Raw genomic sequence first — 23,988 nt, forward strand, 5'->3', positions numbered from 1 at the left:
GGTTCCATCTGTTCCATATTCATAACAAAGGAGCTCACTTGCAGGAGGACTGACTTCCCTGGAGTAGTATGGTAATGATCTTTTCACCACAGATTGAAAGGATCTGAAAATGGTCACTTCAGCTCAGCAGAAAGCAGCTAGCACTGATAGCACTTCAGAGCTGCTATTTTTCTGCAGCTCTGTTTCAAGATGCATGTTTTTTCTGAATAAAACAAAACAAAACACAACCAGAAACCTTCACACACACACACCCCCCCCCCAATGTCAGTCCTCCTGAGGACTTCAGGATGTTTTCTCAAACAAAAATGGAATGACATGTTACAAGTACAGGGTCAATTTTTCTTTATTTGATCTTGGTATTAAAGGTAGAAGTGAAAAATTATTTACTGGCAGTCTGGGTTCTGTCTCCTGAACTTTTCTCATGATCTCTACTTTCTCAGCGAGAAGATTCTGTGAACGAGAAATCTGAAGTCCACAAAACGTGTGCGAAAGCTCCTTGCTGGGTTTCGTAATTAGGATGCTCCAGTGCCAGCTTTGATTACACACCTCGTGGGCTTTCAAAAAAAAGAAAATCCAGCTTGATCCAAGAAAAAAAAATATTCTTGTCTCTGCAGGATATTTCACAAGGGGAGAACAGAAAATTGCAGGAGTATACCACAAGCACTCTTACTTGGCTAAAGAACAAATTATTCAGTGACCCCTAAAAGGTGAACTGAGAGTTTACAGAGATCTTAGAAATTAACTAGGAAAACAGAATGAGAAGAATCCTTCCATGTCATTGGTTCTGGCTATGCAGTCTCCGAAAGAGGCCATAAGACAAACCCAGATTTACCATTGTCCTGGCTGGAACTCCTGCTGGGATGTGCTGGACCCCATGTGTCTCCACACTCGAGGACGGCTAGTGCCTGAGGCAGCTGTGAGAGCAGGACGGTTGAGCAGCAGGCATGCATAGCCTGCCTTAGCTGGTACTGCATCATCCATGTAGGCATACTCAGGGTTTTTTTGGCCTTCCAGCCAACAATACCATATCGTATAATCATAGATGTGTATGAAAGCATCTGCTACCCATGTTGATTAAGACTCAGGATCAAACAGTACACATGTATTTGCAGATCTGAAGCTTCCCCCCGCCCCAGAGTGAGAGATTTGATCTCAGACTGGGGTTTTTTTGGTTGTTCAGTTGGGAGTATTTTTGAGCACCGCATGTTTTGCTGCAATAACTCAAGAAGAAAATACATGCATTTCAAGTGACTTTTTCCCTAACTAAGGTAAATAAGAGTGTATATGAGCTTATTTGGAGAAACTGGGTGCACTGACCCCTCTTTTAAACACGAGAGGAAAAAAGCAGCTGATGCACACTGTCATGTAGCTCTGCACAGCTACCAGAACAATGTCCGGTGCAGATGTTCAGTGATGTGGACTAGCCAGGAGCTGAGATATAAATGTAAGTAGATCTTCATGATTACAGAATGTGGGATAGGGATTGTGCACTTCACTGGCAGGGTTGCTCTAGTATGAACAGGCTTGAGGTCTCCACCCACTGATGAGTGGAGACATCACATTATGTGAGAGGCACTTAAATTGAGCAGTGATGGATACTGTGTGGCTGAGAGAAGTTAATTTAGCACAGTTTCTGTCCATCCCTTTTGAAGTGAAATATGTGTCAGCAAGGAGGTTTAAAGTAAGTGCATTTGTGTTATCCCATATTATTTTCCATATGTATGATCTTAGGCACACACATGGGAAGCACCATTAGAAGGTGCTCACAACTTGGTTATGCAAGTTCCTTGACTGGTTAACATGTAAAGAATAGAGGAGCAAGCTTACAGTGGGGAGGTGCTTGCTTAGATCAGAAAGTAGTGGGTGGAAAATAGAAATGAGAATTTCCCAGTCTGCTTGGGACGATTGTTAGTGTGAAACAGGCACTTTTCTGGAAGTCAGGTGGAGAAATGCTTCAGTTCTGAGAGAACAATTGTTACAGCACCGAGGAAGAGAAAAGCTCAAGAAGTACCTGTGTGTTTCAACAGTCTGATGCAATATTCATTGCTTTTAAGAAGTGGTTTCCAAACCACCAGGGCTTTTGAGTCCCAGTTATGGAAAAGTGTACACATATATATCTAAGTTTGACTTCATCTGGGAGTGATCACTGGAAATAGGGCTAAACATCCTGTGGTACACATTAATCTAAAAAATAAAAGCGCAGAAGGAAATAATTTGTGGCAGAGTAAAATGAAAGGTTAGCTATCCCATGGGTGTTTTAGACTTTCCCACAGTCATAGTTCTGACAGTCTACAGTCCTCTTCTGGCATAGGTGAGACATGTCAAATTCCTGACAAGGCAGCAATTCTTGATGAGGCTGTGGCTATTCTCACATAGGTTGGCTTTTTTGAAACACTGATTTCAAAGCATGAGTGCGACCTGTGGCACTGAACACACAAGCTAGACAACTGAAAGAAAGAAGCAGGGATCTAGAAGTTTAAATAAAACTGCTATCACTGATACACTGGGCAAATTTTGGTTAAAGAGAAAACTTCAGCTTGATGTGTTCCAGAATTTTTCAGGGTAAAGGTGACAAATTGAAGGATTAAGGAAGTCCTTCTAAGGACTGGAGAAAAATTTCTGGCTTGTATGGTGGAGTGATTGAAGGTTCAATAGTCCCTTTGCAGGACTTGAGCAAACTGGGAATTCACATGATAAAGATGTACTGTTATTAATACGGTGCTGGCATCTGTTATTGTGTTTGTACTGTACTCAGTAGACCCTGTCATAGTAGGTGCAATGAAACAGAAGGCCTCTGCCCTGCGAATCTTTACTTGTCAGAATCAGAGCTTGAGTTACAGTGGACTATTGGTTTTACAGACTTTACCTTTTCTATTTCATATCTGGTTTCCATCCTGCAGAAATTTGGATTTATCTGTGTACGAGCTGACTGTGTGTGTAAAGGCATTTTTTGTAAAGGCTGTGCCAAGGTGTGATTAGAACTTTGCCAAGAGAAAAAGCCCTTCAGAAATCTTTATAGCAATGGTATTCTCTCTAAGTAGTGCATTTGCAAACTTTTGGACATGCACGTGCACGCAAACACATTCAAACTTACATTATTCTCACTGTTTGTCTTAATTTTAAATAACAACAAAATACAACCGCAGTCTGTGCTTTTTTCTAAATTTCTCCTGGTCCTAAGACAACTTCTTGAAGATCTCTTCCTGCCTTTACATCTTCTCCCTCCTCCACAAGACATAAACAAAATATTTTTTTGCTTTGCTTAGGTGAGTCAGCAGAAGTAACTTTCCATATCTATGTATGTGTCACACTCCTAGCACAATACAACATTTGTCATTACTTCTGTATTTTTATAAACTGACAGAATTTACAAGCATAGTATAGGAAGCTAAAAATGTTTCTAAATATTTTAAAGATAGTGCCAAGCCCATGAAGATGGAGCGGAATGGAATGCTTCTCTCTGCTTTAATTGTAGTGTCAGCAGTGGTAAAGCTAGACACAGATAATATGAAGTCCATTAAAGTACATGAGGTTTAGTAACATGATACAATACCCACACATTCCGTGTGGGTGAACATGTTGCTTTAAAGATCAAAAAGAGAAGGTCAATTACTAACAAGACTATAATGTCTCTTCAAAGGATTTACTTGTGTCTAGTTCTTAGAGATGGAAATTAGCAAAATGGATAGCCTGTTTGAAGAAAAACATTTTATTTCTAGTGATACCAAGGGAATATCAAAGTACAAAAGTGCTTATGAAAAGTACGAGGAGGATATGTTTTTCTCTGAGTGCTCTATTTGATAGTATTAACTTGTTTTATTAGCAATTTACTCTAATACAGTCTTAATGTTGTAGAATAACTATATTTGGTTTTGTTAATACCACTGAAAACAGTAATGAGATCTAAGGTTTTTATTTCATTCTAGTTAATAAGTGTTGGTTTGTTGCAATAGAAAAGTATGACATCAGTCATTTATATTGTGCTAGTGCCGAAATGTTAGCCCTTATTTTTATGGTATGTTATGCAGTTTGCATTTATGAAAGAGAAACCTTCTTATATGAGAGAAAGACCTGCAACTATTTCATGTGTGAGAAACTATATGATCTATTCCTCATCTGTATCTCCTTATATTTCACAGGAGCTTACATGCCACTAGAAGTCCATTCCCAAGTAGGGTATGCCTTTCATTTATTTCCAGCTGAGCTTTGTTTTTTAACGAGAAACACCACAGAGGCAAGACTGATTCTCTGGGAAGCTCAGGCTGCAGTTAGATGACAGCTTTGCCCTGGTTCATAAGCAAACATAACTGTTCTTGCTTTTATGAAAAAAAAGTATCTTAGCAAAGGACAGCTGAGCTTGTCTCTCCTATTGGTTCAGGGCTTGGTTCAGAGGAACAGCTGTGGCAGGGTTGGATTTTTCTGCAGCTGAAATGTCTGCTTTGTTGTTCTCCGGAAGGCGTGAAGGGTACAGGCTGCCCTGCACTGAGGTGATCTTGTGTTTTCCTGAACTCAGCTGGACTCGGCAACTTGGGAGGACAGATGATAACGGTATGACTATAATAAACCTTTGGATTGGATCCAAAATGATGCTGTCTGCCTCATATGAGTCCTCAGCTGCTGCTCACCTCTGGAGGTGCCCAGTGCTTTGACATTCTGCATTAAAAAAGTCTGACTGCAATACACCAGCCAGGGCAACAGTAGAGAAGGTTTGTCATTAGATCACCCTCTAGAGCAGATAAGGGACCTTCCTGAGAGAGATACAGGGCTAGACCATGCTAAGAGGAAATACTGGACAAATGGCTTAATTAAACTGGAAGTCCAGTGTAAGAACAGAATTGTTAGATCTCTTACCATACAGGATTTGATTTTGATTTGTATGACTTTGATATGAAACATACTTTCAATCCATGCAGCCTTCAACTAGATATATAAACTGCAATAGATTAGAAGCTGCAAGAAAAATTATGTTCTTCCTGGCCAAGAAGTTACAATGGGACAGTTAAGTCAGCATTAAGTGCTAATAGCAGTAACTATGTATCACTTTCTTCCAAGAACTCTCACTGAAATAGCATTTGTCTGGCAAGTCATTTCCATTTAGTAGGCTATTTTTAGGGGATCTGAGAAATACAGTCACTTGTGGGACAGGCCAGAATAATCCAGTGTTTTTATACAGTGCAAAGCCAGTTCAAATTAGGTATAAGACATTAGACAATAAAAGTAGTGTTTTACAATCTGTTTGTTGTTGTGCACACAGCTTTTATCAAGTCTTTTTCTCCATTGCTGTGCACTTCATGATTTATATTTTGCATGAAGTGCAGAATATAAGTCTGTGTATGTGTGTAGGCCTGTTTGTACACACATACAGAGATGAGTACAGAAATAACGATATGATTGTTTTTACCTTCACTTCATACAGATGTAGTTGAGCATGCAGGAGTAAAGCAAAATACACATTTGTTATTAGGTGCCCTTTTAATACTGTGGGTTTTAAAACCTCATTTGCAAATACTAGTATCCATAGTACTTTTGCCTGTATTAAGCCATAGGCAGTATTAGCTGTGACCTTGCATCTGTTTGTTGGTTTGTTTGTTTATTTATTTTCCTTGTTAGGTAATTTTTCTTAGTTTTCAAGTGTTATTGGCAGCCCTAGATCAGGTGGTTTTCCAGATGAGATTCTCTCACTGTCTGTTGGCTTGAGATTTCTGAGTCTTTAACTTGCTCAGTGATTTTTTTTGGCGCTCTCATCTTGATGATGACTAAATACAGAGAGATGGTAGACTCAGCAATAGCAAAGGTACAAGTAAGTTTAGTTACGATTTACTAAGGAAGCGTGCTTAATTACTAGGTCTGAAGAATGAGTAAGTCATGGACATTGAGTATTTTAATTTTCTTAGAATTGAGTCATGTTTATGCTACCAGAATAAAACTTTTGCTGGTATGTTGGAATGAAAGAGCAGACATGAAAAGACTCTATTTTAAATTAAACACAAGTATTGGTGAAAGCTGGGATTTCCATAGGACCAGTATTTATTTATTTTTAATTTTGATTTTAACACTTACAAGGAGAAAATGATTAGTAAATCCTTTCAGGTAGCTTCTTTTTTGATTAATAATTTTGAACACCCCTTTGTTGTCCTTAGCTATGGGTCTTACTTCATGTATGCACACAAAGGATAGTTTTATTGATTCAGTTGTACCGTTTATGCAAATTTGTAACTTTTTTCAATCTAAACTGTGAGAAGAATATTAATAACTAATTCTGCATTTACCTGGCTAATTTGCATACATTTGTGTTGTATGGTAAATCACATGAAAACCTACAGGGGAAAGGCGCAGCTCTTCTAACGACTAATAGGCTATTTTTTCTTTTGACTTGCACAAATTGAGAAATATTGCCTGTGGCAAACATAATGGAAAACTGCATTTTTAATGCTCTCACACATACTCATTTCTTTACAAAGAAAGAAGCAGATGACTGTTCTTAAAAATAAAACTTTCTAAAGCTCTGTGGCTTACACAGGATATTGGATGCTAAAACACTTCAGGTTGGTGGAATTATGATTTGCAGGTTGTATAAGGTTACCTGGATATTGGATTTGACTAATGGGAGTAGTATTGTGCCTGAAAGGGTTAGAGGCAAATCACAGCTATAAATATTTTCTCCTGAAGAGATTGTCTGTAACTTACAGGACTAAGAGAATGGAAGGACTGTGTAAACATGAATTTCTGATTTACAACACACAGCATCCTGTGTATGGAGTTGCTGCAGGTTCTGTCTTTGTGGTGTTTCTCCAGGTGATGACAGAAGTTACACGTGCAACCCTTTTGACTGGGCAGTAAGTGTTAGGTGTTTGCTTCAGCTATATGCATGTGGCATCTCGATTTAGTGTGCTGGGGAGAAGTTCAAAATTCTCTATGGGCTTCCTAGTCTGAATCAATACTTCTGTTCAGTGCTTGTGGTTGGGAAGCACTTACCAGTGCCAGAATTTGTGTAATAGAGAGAGGGTGCTGGTAGTAGTCTGGTAGTAGTATATCTGTAATGAACTGAGGTGAGATCTTGGTGTGATTTCTCAGATCTTCTCTACAAGGGGGCCCTGTTTGTTAGACATCTTAGCAGAGAGCAGAAGAAAACATTCATCACAGTTTTCAAAGAAATAGTGAGAACAGACTTGTCTCCACAGTGTTTCATGAACACTGCTTTATAATCCTTCAGAGAATACTCCAAGTGAACTGGCAATAGAAACCTGAAATACAAAATAGTAAGAGAATTATCATCTGCAGGGTATCCACAGCATGTTATATCCGGGCCGTGAGGAGATGCGGTGGGGGGTGTTGGGTTTCTGCATAAGGGAAGGATGCTCCTTTACCAGTGTCCCCCATTCTAAAACAAAGGTGCTGTCTGAGTGACTTAGATAAATGGAGCGCTATTTGTACACTGAACGGTTCCAGTTTTGCTGGCTAATAGGGCCCATAGTGGATTGTGCCTTGAATATTAAATGTATTTGTAGTGCTAAATGAGGATTTGAATTGCATTTATGATTTCTGGTTTTTTTCTATATCAGGACTTGTGTTTTAGGAAAAGGTGCAATGTGCTAATTAGAAAGCTAAGAATGAGTGAGGAGGCAAGCAGAGGAAACCACTGATTACATGTGAATATCAGTAAATAGGATGGTTGAGACATTTTTTATATGCTGCATTCTAATAACTTGCTCTTGGTTAGAAACTGAGCCTCAGATAGTTGCCAGCCAAACTGCTACCTGTCTCGGGAAAGGAAATACTTAATTACAGCTTTTGTCACTTGACTAGCACGTCCTGATAAACAAGTCACTTTTGAAATTTTAATACCTTTTCTTTTTTGTACATTTACTTTTTGATTAGCTGACTTTGTAGTTTGATTGGGCCATATCTTGATGACTCCTTTAAGGAGTTTTTGAGATTTAACATAGTAAATTCAACTGCAAAACTGTTGTGGGAAAAAAAAACCAACACTGTTTTCTGTGTATGTTTCTTTTTGTTCTCTGTCTGTGGCTTCCTGCAGTCATTGAATAACTCTGCTAAGCCTTATCAGGCTGAGGAAGGACCTAACCTGTTATTTATATCTAATATATTAATAATGTACCATGTGTTTTCTAGCAGAGAACTGCTTAGGAGTGGGATGAAGGGAGCTGGATTTTTTTTTCAATATTTAAATATAGCTAGCAAATACTGAAATATTTATGGTTTGGCTCTAGATGAGGAGAGAATAATTTTCTTCACTCTCTTTCATTTCCTTACAGGGTATAAAAAGGGTAGCCAGAAGTGGTTCAGAGAAGAGAAATTTTCTCAACTAATTTGTCTTTATGGGACGTTTTTGGATCCAGCTTGAATCTAGTCCTATGTGCAGTAGTTCATTGCATGTTTTTTTTTTTTCTAGTTCAACCAATGGAGATGGAATTTTCATCTCAAGAATACAGAGATCATGATTTGAATTTCTTCTGAATCCTGGAATTTTCCTATTAAAAACAAAAATGAAGAGACCAAACCAGTTATTTTTATAATCATTGAGGTGTTTTCATGTGTCTTGTGATTTCAGAGATGTGATTCTTATGATTTCAGAGATTTTAGTGTGGTCTTCTGTCTAACCCCAAGTCTGTGTGTAACCATGAAGTCTAAAACATGCTCTTTAAAAGAGGGATGCAGGAGGTTCTCATGAAGTTGCCGGTAAAGGTGAGGTAGGGCAGGGGAGGAGTGGAGTATCATAGGAATTGTAATGAAATATAGGAACTATCAACACTGCAGAGTTCCTCTTCTGTTTTTCATTGTGATTCTTCCTGACACAAACTAAACCAGTCAGACCTTTTCTATTCTAATATCATTAATGGAAAAAAGAGGATATAACCTCTTTTGCTCATTATAAGGGATCTTTTTTCCAAAGGTTTCTTTTTGCTGTGCAGCAAGGTTTCAACTGCCTTCATTTTTCCTTGGGAGTTTTGGCTTTTGAAATGGAAACTGTTGCCTGGGACAGGTTCCATTAGCATCAGAGGCTTCCTGTTCTCAGAACTGGCCTCTATTTTATAGCTAATATCACCTTTAAAATGGGTGAATAGAAAAGCCTTATACCAAAGCCTTAGGGGCTAGCCTGGTTTTGTGCAGAAAGGAGAATGAAATTTCTCTTTGTACCACCTAGAAAGGACATCTTTTCTTATACTATAGCTAATTTCAGTGAAATCTAGCAAGAACAGCAATAGTTTACCTGGGAAGCAACTTTAACAGATCCCAGCTGTCAAAGAGCAGTTCTTTTTCTCCTTTCCAGAGCTCAGCAATGTTGCTCTCTTGCAAGTGTGCAATAGAGCATCAGGGAGTTTGCCAGACTCCACTGCATTGGAAATCCACCTTTCCTGGAAAGTAAAACACCTTAAAACCACTGAACTTTCTTCTGCTAATGCATTGGTCTTTCCTATCCTTAGGTCCTGATGTCAAGACTTGAATTTTTCCAGCTGCAGTCAGTTTGATAGAAGATTTCAGGTTCAAACTGATCCCAGAATTTTTCATGTAAGCCTCAGCTTTTGTTAGGTCCTAGCTACAGTATTACTGCTGCTCCAGAAAAAGCATATTTAGTATTTATTCTTAGTAAATGTTAATATGTGCCGTTTATCCTTTTTGCTGTGTTGCTGTGGTCATTTGGTGTTTCTTTGGAGCTGTTAGTCAAATGCTGTCAACCATGTCACCCTGATTTGGAGTTTTGTCCTCTTCAGCAAGAGTTTGCCATTAAAGCTACTTTCATGTAGAAGAATAAGACTCCAAATTTCAACTTGAGTTCAAACTTTGAGTCATTAACTTACAAAAAAACCAGATTTAATGAGGACTCTTGGCTTTCCATAGTAGAGGGCAAGTGTGATGTGCCTATCATTCAGAGAAAAAAACATCTGGAGCTCGTTACTGAAAGAGGGGAAAAAAACTCCCAGCTGTTGCCATCATATCATGGACATCTTAATCCAACAGGCAGGCTTTTCATGGGATACTGGTGAAAATATTGCAGAATAAAGAAGACAGAGAAGAGAACGGAATACTAACAAACTTACTGCAATGTGTGTGAGAGGAGGACAGATGATATGAGCCAACCTGACTCTTCCCTGTGGGTGAAGAGAAGTGTCTGGTCTTAAGGTAAAAAATGCAACTGGTCTGTGTTTTTTCTTTTTAAGATGAAAAGAAGAAGGGAGAAGGAGGGAGGAGAAGAAAGGAAGAAAGGAAGAAATTATTGCAGTCATCCAGCTTGGCAAACAGTTCTTAATTTCTCAGGAAGGCCAAAGAGGTTGCAGTGTATCCCTTCATCACCTTGGTCTTGGTTGTTGAGGCAGATGTGAAAGCAGAAAAATATGTCACTTGATTATTTTTTTTATTCATTATTATTCCTTCTGAAGGAGTAAAACTGATTAAAGAGGAATCTTTCTGGGTTTAATGCAAACATTGACAGTGCATAATTTCCCTGGAAAGGAAAAAAAGCACTTTTTCATACTTACCATTAAAACTGCATCAGTTTCTGGGATGATGATTTAAATGCAACTGCTATGGTTGCAATAGGACTGCAGTTCATGGTATAGTCTATAGTTGCAAGGCCATGTGAGGACTGGTGGAAAAAGATTTAAGCAGGGAACGGATTTTAATATTTTTCTTCCAAAGAAAATGGCCAATCACTAGCTGTTGTTTGCTCTTAAGTGTGTGCAAATATTATGTACACATACAAATTTTATACATAAAAAGCATTAATTTTCTGTTTTTCCAGATAGAATATTGTTAGCTGCTAGCTATACTAGCTAGTCAGTGGTATCCCAGTTAGTCACTGACTAAACAGAGTATTCTAATAAAGAGCAGTGAGCAAAACATGCCTATTTTATGGACACAAACAACACCTTGTAAGATCAAAGCTAAAACTTCCCTTTAAATAAATGTGTGTCATGGTGCACTTCTGAAATAATTTCTTAGCAGGAAAAATCTGTTAGTGATAAAATTACTGCAGGGACTCTATTTTGGCCAATGTTGGAAATGTTATTTCCACCTTTATGCTGGTGATGTGGTAATGACTACAGGATTCTTATCTTCTGAGAAATCTACAACTGCCTGTTCAGTCTGAGCAAAGCATTTAGCCAGTTCTTATATTCAATGAGGGCCACAAAAAGGACACAATTTCCTGAATATAACCACAGAGTGCAAATATTGTGCCCTAAATAACACACCAGTTACTGTAAATGTCAGTAGAGGAAGTTTTTCTGATTTTGATTCATTCAGAACCTGTAGCAAAGCCAGCTGTTAACACTTCTTAACTGCTTGTCATTGTGAAAGGGGGAGCATCATTTCTACACTTTTGTCTTTTGATTAAAAGAGGGAAACAATTTTTCAGGCACTTCCCAACAGGTGCAGAACCACAGCATTAGCTCTATTGGACTCTCTACTTTGCTCCATTTCTGTGTTTGTACTGAATTTGTTAGTTCTTCTTCGTAAGTTCTTCTAGGAAAAAAGCTAATGCCTGCCTTGGAAACACATCATTAAAAACTAAGGGAATTTATTTCAAGTTAGTTGAGGAGCCCTTCAAGTGTGAACTTAGTATGAAGACAAAGAACATGCATTCATATGTCTGTGTATAAATCATTTTAGTTATTTGTCACAAACAGGAACAGAATTAATAAAAATGGATGAAACAGTGACAAACAAAACAAGCTAACATCTTACCAGTCCAGTCATCTTTTATAAATCAAGACAGCTTCCAATAGTTGCCATTTTCTGCAAAAGGCAAGGTGTTCTGTCCTAATACATAGCTTTTTGAAAGATGGGGGCTTTTGAATGATGCAATGAAATAAAAATTACTTTGCAATGCTTCAGGCAATATTTTTCAGCTATAGCTTTTGAGAGTTCTTGCAAAGGTGGAAAAAAACGTGTATGCGAATGGTCTTTCACGAGTGAATATCTGCATGCCAAAGTCAAGTTGCTTGGTTGCCAGTGCGCATGTTGAACTGCAGACCAATGTACAATTTCAAAATTGCAGACATTGATGAAAGTTACCAATGTGTTTAGATTGGCAGACAATACACTAGGGAGTCCAGTCTGTCATGACAGGCAGACATGTTTCCCTATGATCATGTATTTTGAAGCAAGCACAGTTCTAGAAAGGAAGTTTTCACAGCAGCACTTGTTCCTGGGAAATAAGTAGGTGCTGACGCTAGTCTTATGTGTATGATCGTTTGCATTAGTGCTAGACATGTTGTTTCCACTTATTCTTTTTCTTCTAATACACTAAGTACTCTTAAAATGAAATACTTTGAATGGGAAGTTATGAGGGAGGGCAGAAAGAAGGAATAAGCTAGTTTGGGTTTGTTAGTTATATAACAGGGGGAATCATGTTTTGACTGAAGCAAAATAAATATTTTCTCAACAAAGGCAGATGTAGTGGAGCATATGGAGGCTGACTTTGCTGTAGAATTTAGTGGTGTGTATTTCTACTTTTATGGGCGTATATACATAGTTCTGTTTTTAGCATTGTCACCTTTAGTGTTGTTTTGTTTTTTCATCCCTTTTTTGGTTGCTGAAGCCTATGGCTTAGTGTTTCAAGACTAGCGGTTCTCTAAGTGTAGTTTTTCAGAGTAGACACCTGCATTACAGCAGAAACCATATTAAACAACCTCTTGAGAAAAAGGTGTGGAAAGGTGAAGGGAGATAATGAAATGTTGAAAATACCATGTGTTTCACTTCTTCCATGTAAAATAATCGAAAAAGGGATCAGAATAAAATCTGCAGTTCTTTCCCTGCTTTTGCATAATCAAGCTACTTTGTGCACTGGAAGTCCTTAAATGCAGAGGCTGAAATGTGTCCAGCCCTTCAAAAGATAAAGGATATTTTATTTTAGCACAGAAGATTACTTGCATTTTCACTCTCTTACTCTTCCACTTGTCTTTCCTTCTTCCCCATTTACAGCTTCTGCGATCCCAGATAATGGAAGGAGATCCTGTCTAAAGCTTAAGGTCTTTGTGCGACCAGCAAGTAAGTTCTTCAGATTAAGCTTTCCAGGGTGGCTTTGTAGTGCATGCTTTAGTGCGTGGTCTAGTAAACAGCAGTAAATCTTTTTTTACTGTTAAATCTTGTGTATCAGTTCTGTACAGCAACATTTGTGTTATGATTTTCGTCATATTTTCTTATCATTTTTCATAAAGCTTTGTTTTAATTACATGGCAGTTGCTAACTTGTTGTTTCTTAAACTGTTGTACGAATGGAAGACTATATTGGTATTTGGACAAGTGCCACAGGCTTTAAAATATAAATATGCTTAATTATATGTAGTAAATGGAGAGAAAAAAGAGAAAAAAGGAAAGTGGGGAGTTTAAGGGTGTCTCACTAACATATTTGGCTGTTATCTCTATTTTTGTTATAGACAGCTGTATGAAAACTATAGGTGTTCATGATCGTGTTTTCGATGTTAACGACAAAGTAGAAAATTCATTAGAACCAGCAGGTTAGTATGCTTAGAGAATGTCTTTTAACCAATGCGTGTATCCCTCTGGTGCTTCAGTACCTTTTTTCCTCTTCTGTCTGCATGATTTGCATGGTACAACTGCTCTGCTTTTGCACATTTCTAGCAGTGCTAATATCGCTTATGGTATATTTCCTGTATCCTTGTTTAATGCAGGGGAGGAAAAACATTGCTTTATTTGTTTTTTGGGTGACGTGGTTTAATAAAATATGGTGTGTGCCAGTGTAAATTTTTCAGCAGTATCCTGAAGTCACTGGCCTATTGAAGCCAAACACGCAGCATGTTGGCAAAACACTCTATTTACTATCCGGGCCCAAAGTTTTAGAAATAAAGTCAATGGGCATGGTTCATTTATTATATGATTTCAAAAGACTTTCAGAAGAACAGAACCACTGCATGTTTAATGCTGGTGCATGGCACAGGCATGCAACTGGCAGAATTAGTGTTTAAGTAAGAAATTAGTCCTTTAAAATTATATACATTTGTATGTATATTTGGTTAGGCAAAGTATCATTTTTACATATGTGTGCACACACACACACACTGTGACACATATAAATTCCTATCCTGTTTTTACTGAAGCAAACTTAAGTTTTGGGGGTGGGGTGTGTGTCTGTATTTTTTTGCAAAAGACTGCCTTAAGAATAAGAATAATGCTTGCTATGATAAAACCCCTCATCTGCCCAGGGCAAAGTTACATTAACCTCCACCATCAATCAAGCTGATGTGTCTCTGTGTGGAAAGTGCATGTGTATTGTTTGTATGGCTCAGGTTTATGACAGACAGAAGCATTTTTAATTCTAGGGGTGTGAGTAATCCCACCAGCTTCAGTGGGATGGCTTATGACATTAAAATTAGGTGGGTATGTAGGAAGAGTATTTGCAATAGTAGTAGTATCCATTTGTTTTATATGTACCTACACACTGCTCACATGTTGCTGTATTCAAGCCTCAATAATGAAAATACACAGCTAAATAAACAAATTATACCAGAAAAAAAATTACACGCATACCATTTAGTACATACCCTGAAGAACAGATTACCAAGATCTTTTTTTTTTTTTCTTTTCTCTTATGCTGTTTGAAAGAGACTTCCCTTTTGGTATGAAGCAACATACTATTTTTTTGCTCTTTGTTATTTGCAGTTCCTTTAACTAAAAGTCATTATTTATACAGAAGTATAAATAAGGCTTTCACAAGTTATCCAGTTTGAATGATTTACCTATGGATACACAATAGATTTTATTATTTTTCTTCAAGACAATTTTCAGAACTCTCCTAAAAATTTTGGTTTGGAGAATCGAAGATGTTCTCTAAATGAATCTAAATACAAGGAGAGTGCATTTACATTAGGCAAATTTGTACATTTATTAACATCATTCTTTTACAGAAGGCATTAGGATGATCTTTCCCTATGTCTAGGTAACTTGTGAATCTAGGAACTCAATGCACTTTTTTACATTTTGTGATTTGGTGAACATGGTCTAATTAATGTGTATTTCTCCTGTTACTAGTTTGCAAAAGAAATCATCCAAGTAAAAAATGCCTAATTTTAGTGAACTTGCTCAGCATTTTTTTTCAGCAGTGCTGCTCACTTCCCATTGAATGGCTATACCTAACTAGCACCATCACAAAAGCATATCATTAGAAAGCAGCAGGGAAACCAGGGAACCAAAATCATACAAACAGCATAGTGCACTCTGAGAAGAAATACTGTTTGTGTTACCAGGAGGAAATAATAGCTTTAATGAGAAGGTTTGGTACCAAAAAGTTCTGACTCCCAACATCAGTGTATATTTGCATTATTATTTGGACCAGTCACCATTAGATAATCAGTCATTCCCAGATCTGCCAACTGCTGTCACACTTTTCTGTTATTAGGCTGTTAGACTTGCCGCTGCCTTGGTGGATCTTGTTGCATGTGATCTGTGTCGTGTACTAATTTACCTGCCTCTGATGTGCATTTTCTGCTTCTATGCTCTCCCCTAGTCTGCCACTGTCTTTTTCCACAGTAGACAGAAGAATTGGGAGGCAGGAGGGTCATGTTCAGCAGATTACTTACTGTTACCTTTCTTTTAAAAATCACCGTTTGTGTGGGTTTTGAGCCCTTGTAATTTCACTGGTTTTGTCAGGAATTTGTAGGAAACTGGTCTACAGAGATCACTCCTGTTTCAGAAGTGATGAAAGTAGTTGGCCCTATTCCTGTCCTCCCCTTCTCTTCCTCCTTATTAATAAAAATAAAAAGACTCCAAACAAAAATTGCAGCTGTGAATATCTGGAAAAATTATACCTGAAGCATATGATGTAAAGCTATGTGATCTGGAAAATTCATGGCTGTCAAAATAATTTTTCCTAATTACTGCTGGCATTCCCAGTCTTTAGCAGTGACCTTCCAGATTTTACTCAGGAATTTTGTCTTCATCACTTGCCTTCAATATTTATAATAAAGCAAAACCTTTTCCCCAAACATTAAATATTGTTCAGTGTTATAACTCTGCACCTCCAAGGAAAATCATATTTGTAAAGTGATTTTGAGAACCACAGGTGAATTGTGTGGTCTAATATACAAGTGCAGAAACCTTGGGACTGCATTGACAGAAAACTCAGATGATTTCTTGAAAGGAACCTCTTAATGTTACATGAAAATTAATTCTTCTGTGAAGAATGGCTTTATAAAAATGGCATCATAGAAGATCTCCATATTTTTCATTTAAGAGAAGTAATCTTTTTAGTTTAGAGCTTTTTCGTTGAGTGTTTCTAGCAGTAGCCAGTCCTGGCAGTATCTGATAGTCAAACAGAATGAGAATTTATTACTGCTGTACACTAGTTCTGCCCTATTGTGTTTTAGTGCTGACTCATGGATGTAATTAGGACAAAACTGTTGACATTCAATGTTGCAAATTCAGACTTATTTGCAATTCTATTGGTGATGCAAGAGGTAGAAGGTAATGCACATCATTCTCCTCTGTAGTTTAAGTTCATCAGCAGTGAGTAAATGTTTCCAAATTGGGAAGAGCTAGCTCTAAATATATGAAAGGAGGTAGGGCTGACAGTTAGAACAGGGGTATTTTTTCCCTGTACCTGCTTAAAGCATGATTTAATTGAGAAGCTGCTGTTGTGAAGTACTGTATTCTCATTGCAGTGTCACCAAAGTACAAGAGTGTAAATCAGAAGTGAGATGTGGAACAGCTTTTGGTACTGACAGCCACGGGAACTGGCACTTTTCAGTAGCCAGTATTCACTGAAATTTTTAGATTCCTTTGAAGTAATTCTGGAGGAAAAATATGAGGGCCTCGTTCAGGGCCAAAGCACCTGGAAGGGTCTCCCTGCCATACAGGGTGAGGAGCTGTAACCGAAGTCATTCCAGCCAGTCTTTCCCACTGACATCAGTGGGACTTTCATCTGATGGTGTCCCTGTCTTACAAACGAACATATTTACAGCTGACCAGTGCTTGCTTTTCATACATTTGCCTTGGGCAGCACTGAAGACCTGTTGATAAGCCTGACACAATTGTAGCATCAATTAGTGCTGGAAAAAAACATGATAAATTGCTAATCCAGTTCACTGTGCATCTTGCTGTGTAACCGAACCAGGGCTGAAGAGCCTATTAACCTAAATTATGCTAAGTGTTCTACCTGCTTTTGTGCTAGGTGTCAAGGGTATGAAGGGGAGAGAGCTTGTTTCTAGCTAAAGCTAAGTAAGGTGAAATGCTCCATGCCAAAGCGGCACGGTGATCCCGGTGTCCTGACTCCCGCTTCCCTTAGTGCCTTTAATTGGAATTGTACAGCTCTCACGCAGTGTATTCCTGGCAGTGCAATTTGTTGAGATGGGAGCTATAAGACAGATACATCATAGATGTGTCAACATCTCTCATGAAATGGGGGAGCTTATTACACTAAAAGAAGTGAAATACTATTGATTTTCCTGGAAACTTAGGCACTCTGAAATAACTTATGAATACAATTTGAGGCCACTTCACACTTCCTAAAAAGGTTTAGCTTATTTCATTCGTTTAATACTAATAAAATTCAAACCCAGAGCTGACTTTTTATGGCAAGCCTCAGACAGATTACTTTTAAACAATAGCCAAATTAGATAGCTGTGAATATGAAGGGCTTTGCAGAGAAAAATACCACACGTGTAACAACACTGAAGTTGAATTTGACTTTACCTATCTATTTTTATATTACAAGGTGTGGCTTTAAGGCTGATCTTTAGTTTACAAAAACTAAACAGAGCTTTATTTGGTATCATAAATTTAGTATTTGCTACTGTGTTCGCCGCCGCCGCTAATGTATAAGCATGTTTTCCCAGCTCAACTAGTTCTTTTTTTTCATTAGTTTTAGCAGCATGTATGTAAATCTATATTTTGTGTACCATAAAAGGTAGTCTCTTACCTATGAGGTTTTCCAGATTAAGTATGTATTCTATAAAATTAGAGATTGTCATGTGTTAGACTTTAAAATTCTGTTTCAAGAAAGGGAGACTGGTCTTTATGACCAGCCTGAACATGAGCCAGCAGTGTGCTCAGGTGGCCAAGAAGGCCAGTGACATCCTGGCTTCTTATCAGGAATAGTGTGGCCAGCGGGACCAGGGAGGTGATAGTGCCCCTGTACTTGGCACTGGTGAGGCTGCACCTCGAGTACTGTGTTCAGTTTTGGGTCCCTCACTACAAGAAGGACATCGAGGTGCTGGAGCACATCCAAAGAAGGACAACGAAGCTGGTGAAGGGTCTAGAGCACAAGTCTTACCAGGAATGGCTGAGGGAGCTGGGGTTGTTTAGCCTGGAGAAGAAGAGGCTGAGAGGAGACCTTATTGCTCTCTACCACTACCTGAAAGGAGGTTGTAGCGAGGTGTGCGTCGGTCTCTTCTCCCCAGTAACAAGCGATAGGATGAGAGGAAACGTCCTCAAGCTGCACCAGGGGAAGTTTAGGTTGGATATTAGGAAATACTTCTTCCCCAAAAGGGTAGTCAGGCATTGGACTAGGCTGCCCAGGGAAGTGGTTGAGTCTCCATCCCTAGAGGTATTTAAAAGGCGGGTAGACGTGGTGCTTGAGGCCATGGTTTAATGGTGGACTTGGCAGTGCTAGGTTAACGGTTGGACTCGATGATCTTAAGGGTCTTTTCCAACCTTAACGATTCTATGATTCTATGGTTTATCCCCTGTGCATCCCAGATGCAGTATACTTCAGTGGAAATTTTATGTGTGGAAGTGGAATATATGCTTGGGCTTACAGGCTGTCATTTCAAATTCAGGAGTCAAAATCTGTAACTCAGTAAGGGGATTAACTGTGAAATTAATTCTGAGCACGCGCAACTCTTCTTCAAGCCCTTTAGAAAATCAGGTGTTTTTATTTAGCTGCCTCCCTATTGACATTGCTATCTAATGAGCCATCCAAAGCTAGAGTTACAGTGTTTTATTAGAAGAGGATCCTTCATTCCTCAATCTGCTGAAATCAGACTTACCTTCTGCTCCTCTGGTCTTCAGTAGGAGTTTTGCCAGTAAGAAATGCAAGACTTGGCCCCAAGTTGGTTACATAATGAGGTATTACACGCTTGTGAAAGTCAATGACAGCACAAGGTTCATTGCCCTATTTCATAAAGGCACTGAAATCTACTTACAGTTGTCGGCTCAGTGAGAGTTTATTAAGGATGCAAAATCTCATTGGAATGTATGCTTTCTGTTTGAACAGATGATACCGTACATGAGTCAGCCGAGCCATCCCGTGGTGAGAATGCGGCACAGACACCAAGGATACCCAGCCGGCTTTTGGCAACTCTATTGTTCCTCCTGGCAATGCTTTTGATATTATAGCACAGTATGCTTCGGCAACCTGTCGCAGAAAATATCAGGGTCTTGGAACATCAAAGATCCACCTAACTGCTCATCCCAGGAAAGGGACTTTATTGTTTTTGCAGATGTCAAATTGTTATTTTTCCCTTTTCCCTTTTCTTCTCCCTTTTAGCCTGAACTCAGCAAAAATTTGAAGGGGATAACTAGCTTCAGCACCCATCCCTACCTACCCTGTGACTTTCTTAACCCCTCCATATAAATAAAAGGACTCCAAAAGAAAATGCCAAACTATAATAGTGACACTAGTGATTCTTATTTTCCTCTGCATTCTCCTTTAAGAAATCACCTCTGTTAGCTCACTGTGTCATCTGTATGTGGAAAAGGAAGAATAGTGGCAGATGCAGTCAGTGAAGGATAAGGAAAGTGAGTGAAAGCCTGGGAGAGTTTTTCTCTCTGATACAATATTTATGCGTTCTCATTCAGCACTGTAAGATGATCATGCAAGGCATCGTGTCACCATGTCAGGACTGGAGGGGAAATATTAAGAATAGATATAATGTAACACTATTTCCTCCAGGAGTTTCTAAATGAACAGGCTTCTGAAAGGGTAAGACGAAGTTTCTTATAGGACTGTCTTGAAATGTCTTTGACAGTAAAATTTGTGCTCATGAGTAGAAACGCTGTCTTTGGTGAGAGGAAGAAGTTAGTATTTAGGAATGTTAGCACACAGCAGGCAAGGTCAGATTTAGGAAACTTCACTGGGGGTGTGAGTGCCTCTGTTATTTCGTTTTAAGGGGATAATGCACACCGGATTATTTTATTTTAAAACAAATCACCGTGGTGCTACAATTTTTTTCTTGAAATGCAGAGGCACTTTTGAGAATAAAGTGACCTTCCCCAGCGCTGACTTAGTAGCTGATAGCCTTGGATGCTGCTCTGGGTCTTAATACATGCTAAGAGAGGACATCAGTGGCCAGAGGAAACATGTTTGGGACACAGGATCTCCAGTGTGCTCTTGATTTGTCTCTCCTGCAAGTTCCTCAATCATGGGAATAAACCACATGTAGAAGAAGCCAGGACAGTCTGGTAGCATTGTTTGGTGGGGGGAAAGAAAAGAAGTGTGGAATATGAATTCGAGTGTTGATTTTTTATCTTTTCCCCTTCCAGCACAGTTAGAAGAGTAGAGGAAACATGTTTATCAGCTGGAGATAAACTAGATGGGCTCCCAAAGACTTAACAAAATATTTTTTTAAAAATCCACTAGAATAGAAAATACATTATTTAGATATACTTTATGCTGAGAGTGAGTATATATGCTTGTCCTATTTAAACATGTGAGAGAAGTGGTAACCCTTGATGCAATTAGGAAATGGGACTGTCTTGTTCGATGGAATTAGGAGTGACCCTGTTTAAGGAATCTGAGCCTTGGCTAATGTAGAACTTTAAAAAGTCATTTGCCAGGAAGTGCAAGCCTTGGGTATTATTTGGCTAGGCTGCCATGAAATTTGAACTGCTAAACATAATCAGGGAAATATCAAACCAAGACTGAAACAGAGCTTTTCTAAGAAAAATTGTGGTAATATTATGTTAAATGTGAAACAAAACATGGAGCATATTCAAGCAAAACAAGGGTTTTTTATATTAATTCTGAAGAAAAAGTCTGCCGTAACAAAATTGAGTGATCCCATTAATGGACAGCACTTTGTGGGCTTTTTTTAAATGAAGAAAATCTTTCCAGGAGTTGATTGAGCCCACTATTCAAAAAAGAAGGAGAGGGAGGTTTATGCATGCTAAACTATGATCTGGGCTTGCCTGATATTATACAACACGGTCATTAATGCGGGGCCTGTACTTACAGGAGGAAAGTAGGAAATTTCCTCTAGTGCGAAGTGCACACAATAAAGATACACAGTCTCAACAGTGAGGGAAGTCATCATTTCATTACAGGCTATCTGATACTTTTCTCTCTTTAATGTGGATGTGCTTGGTACACACACTAATTCTTCCTGTAGGCAGGAATTAAAAAGCTTTGAATGAGGTGAGCTTAGTCAAAATGCACCTTATCAAATGGACTATTAACCAGAGTACAGATAATACTGCACAATAGGTAACCATATTGAAATGATTCGTATCAATCACAGGCAGTCATATCAGTAGCACCAATTTAATGTACAAATGGTGACTTCATTTTTCATCCTTTGTCTCTGAATGATGTCAGAGTTCAAGATGTACGTTTATCCACAGCAAAGGATTTTCACTAGTGTTACTCCTGGTGAAATTCGCCCTTCATTTTATCACAGAGTCCTGCTGGGTAGATGAGGAACAACATGAGTTATGCAGCTGCAACGTGGGTCCCTGCTCTGCCTGGCGTGGCTGGGAGCTTACCAGACACTGTCAGTTTGATACCTGGTGGCATCAGGCAATCCCGGTCATACCAAGTACATAAATGCTGGTGGGCTTTATGTTGCGTTACAAATCTCTGGATATTTTAAATGCAGATGTTGGTGCCAATCAAGGAGATTTTTTTTTTTTCCTTTCCCTGTTATCTGCCCCAGCTCAAGTCTGAGGGACTGATTTTCTCTCAGCCTAGGTGGCTTACTTACCCCCATGACCTGCACTCCTGGCTGCCAAGGGCATTGCAATGTGAAGCAGGGAAAATAGGGATCAGTCAGTTTAGTGGATACTGTGTATCCTTTAATAGACAAGGTAACATTTCGTGTTAGTTTAGAATATTGTTTTGTACTGTACTTACTTGGATGGCGAAGGAAAGACAAGTTAAAGCTATGTTCTTTAAATTCTGTATTATTAGCAACCTCTGTTGTATATAGTGTTTGATAATAAAGTATTAATTTGATTCTTATGTCTTTTGTAAGTGAGAACAATAGACTTTCAGGATATTAAAATCACACGTTGATTACAAGACAGAGCTTTGAAGCATCAAGTGTGATCATGGCTGAGAACTGAGAGACAAGTGGCCATGACACTGCAGCATACAGGACTCATCTTTGAAAATTGTTCATCTATTGCAAGACTTCACAATGTCAAGACCTGGAACAACATGACTTTTGATGATCAATGTTTTGTCCTCAGTGTTTAAAGGTCTGATGTTGGAGCCCTGGGGTTTCTGTGTTAGTTTTTGTTCTTTTGTATCATGTTTGTTTCTAAAAAGGCTTTGGGGATATAACAACTCTTCTGTTATTTTGTTTGTTTGTTTCTTTTTTCCTTTTCCCCCCCCCCCTCCTGTTTTCTTTCTGGTTTTGTTTCCATAAACAGTTTTTTCCAGAAAGGATCTTGCCAGTGTCATGTGCGATAAGTGTATGTACTTGGTTCCGAAAGAACTAGAAACAAATTTGGGAGGTACTGAGAGTAGATGAGTAGATTGTTTCCTTTCGTATATAATTGTGGAAGGAAAATGGTTGTATTTGTACCTGTTGATTCCAACCCCTAACCCTCAAAACTGAACTTAATCCATTGCCTTGTGAGAGCAAGGGTTCAGTCACTTTCAGAGGCTTAGAGTGTTAACTCTTCCCCTCCTTTCATTACGCTTGGATTTTGTAATCGCTAGTTTTAATGTACAACCCTCCACACTTCTCTTCCCTTTTCCTGCCTTTCCTCCTCTCTCACCCTCCTCCTTTTTTAATTTGGAGCTGTGAATGGGCAGATCTGTTTCTGATCTGGCATCACCGAGTTTTTCCCATGCATTCGCCCTCGAGCTTCTCGGATGTGAGACAAATCTCCCTGCAATAGGCTTGCTGCCATTGTCTGTACAGTTTAATAGATGCTGGCATGTTGGAGGTTACCCATGAGTCTGCGAAATCCGCTTTCCATGCTTACTCTTGACACCCCATTGAAGACACTCATTGTGTATGCATCTGGGTATGAAAGTCCAGCTCAGTGTGGTCCTGTGCTTGTACTGCCCTGCTTTGCAGTTTCTTTGCACTTATTCATTGAGTGCTGTTTTTGAAATGCTTACATTATATGAACTTAAAAGAAAATGTTAAAAAAAACAACAAAACCCACCCAAAATCTCTGCCCCATAAGATCTGTATTTGTATATACACGTGTCCGTACAATTATACTTAAATAAAATTAAAGATTTTCATCATTTTAATTGGTTCTCTTAGGCTACATTTTTGTTCAATGATTTACGTCTTTATTTTGGGAGTTGTTTGTAGCTACCTTATGTATTAGCAGGCAATGGAAAGCAACGAGGAGTATGAGTGGGAAAGCGTGAAGAATGCAGTGGGCACAACAACTGACTATCTAGACCTGTAACTACCAACATCCTTGCTGATCTAAAGCCTGGCTGCTCTGCTCTTCACTTTTTTTTTTTTTTTCTGTGTTCATAGCTCTTCCAAATACTTAGGAGAGTAAGAAACCAAGTGCTGGAGCATTACATGTTTTCCATCATCACTTTTGCCCTGTTCTGGGCCTCCTGAGCAGTCTTCCTTACTCCCCTGGGTAACAGGTGGTTTTATGGTGTAGCTCTTGCTTCTTGAGGAATAGAGCCAGGCCCAGAGGTGTGCAAACACAGCAGTTGCACCCAGTGCCCCTCTACCCAAGATGCCCCTCAGACTGACAAAGAGATGGCGTTGGAAGTGGCTTTGAGATCTCAGCCATGTTTTTCTTTACAAAAGGGAAGAAAAGGGCTGAGAGCAGTGGGAGCCGCATGGATGGGAGAATTTGAGCAAGGGTG

At 38.9% G+C, this 23,988-nt stretch overlaps 1 protein-coding gene across 3 annotated transcripts in view; it reads left to right on the plus strand.

The window, feature by feature from the left end:
- Positions 1 to 23,375, plus strand: part of EFNA5 (ephrin A5) — a 212,146-nt gene extending 188,771 nt beyond the window's left edge. For 2 of the 3 annotated variants that reach the window (XM_087742524.1, XM_087742523.1), the window contains 3 exons: positions 12,946 to 13,011; positions 13,400 to 13,480; positions 19,192 to 23,375. In XM_087742524.1, coding sequence (XP_087598650.1) covers positions 12,946 to 13,011; positions 13,400 to 13,480; positions 19,192 to 19,313 — 269 coding nt within the window. In that variant the 3' untranslated portion in view covers positions 19,314 to 23,375. The remainder of the gene's footprint in view (positions 1 to 12,945; positions 13,012 to 13,399; positions 13,481 to 19,191) is intronic. The other variant, XM_087742525.1, reaches the window with a different exon arrangement.
- The last annotated feature ends 613 nt before the right edge of the window (positions 23,376 to 23,988 follow it).

This window comes from Nipponia nippon, unplaced genomic scaffold, assembly GCF_047370975.1.
Source record: "Nipponia nippon isolate SJK-2023a ecotype South Korea unplaced genomic scaffold, ASM4737097v1 scaffold_8, whole genome shotgun sequence".
NCBI classification, from domain to species: Eukaryota; Metazoa; Chordata; class Aves; order Pelecaniformes; family Threskiornithidae; genus Nipponia; species Nipponia nippon.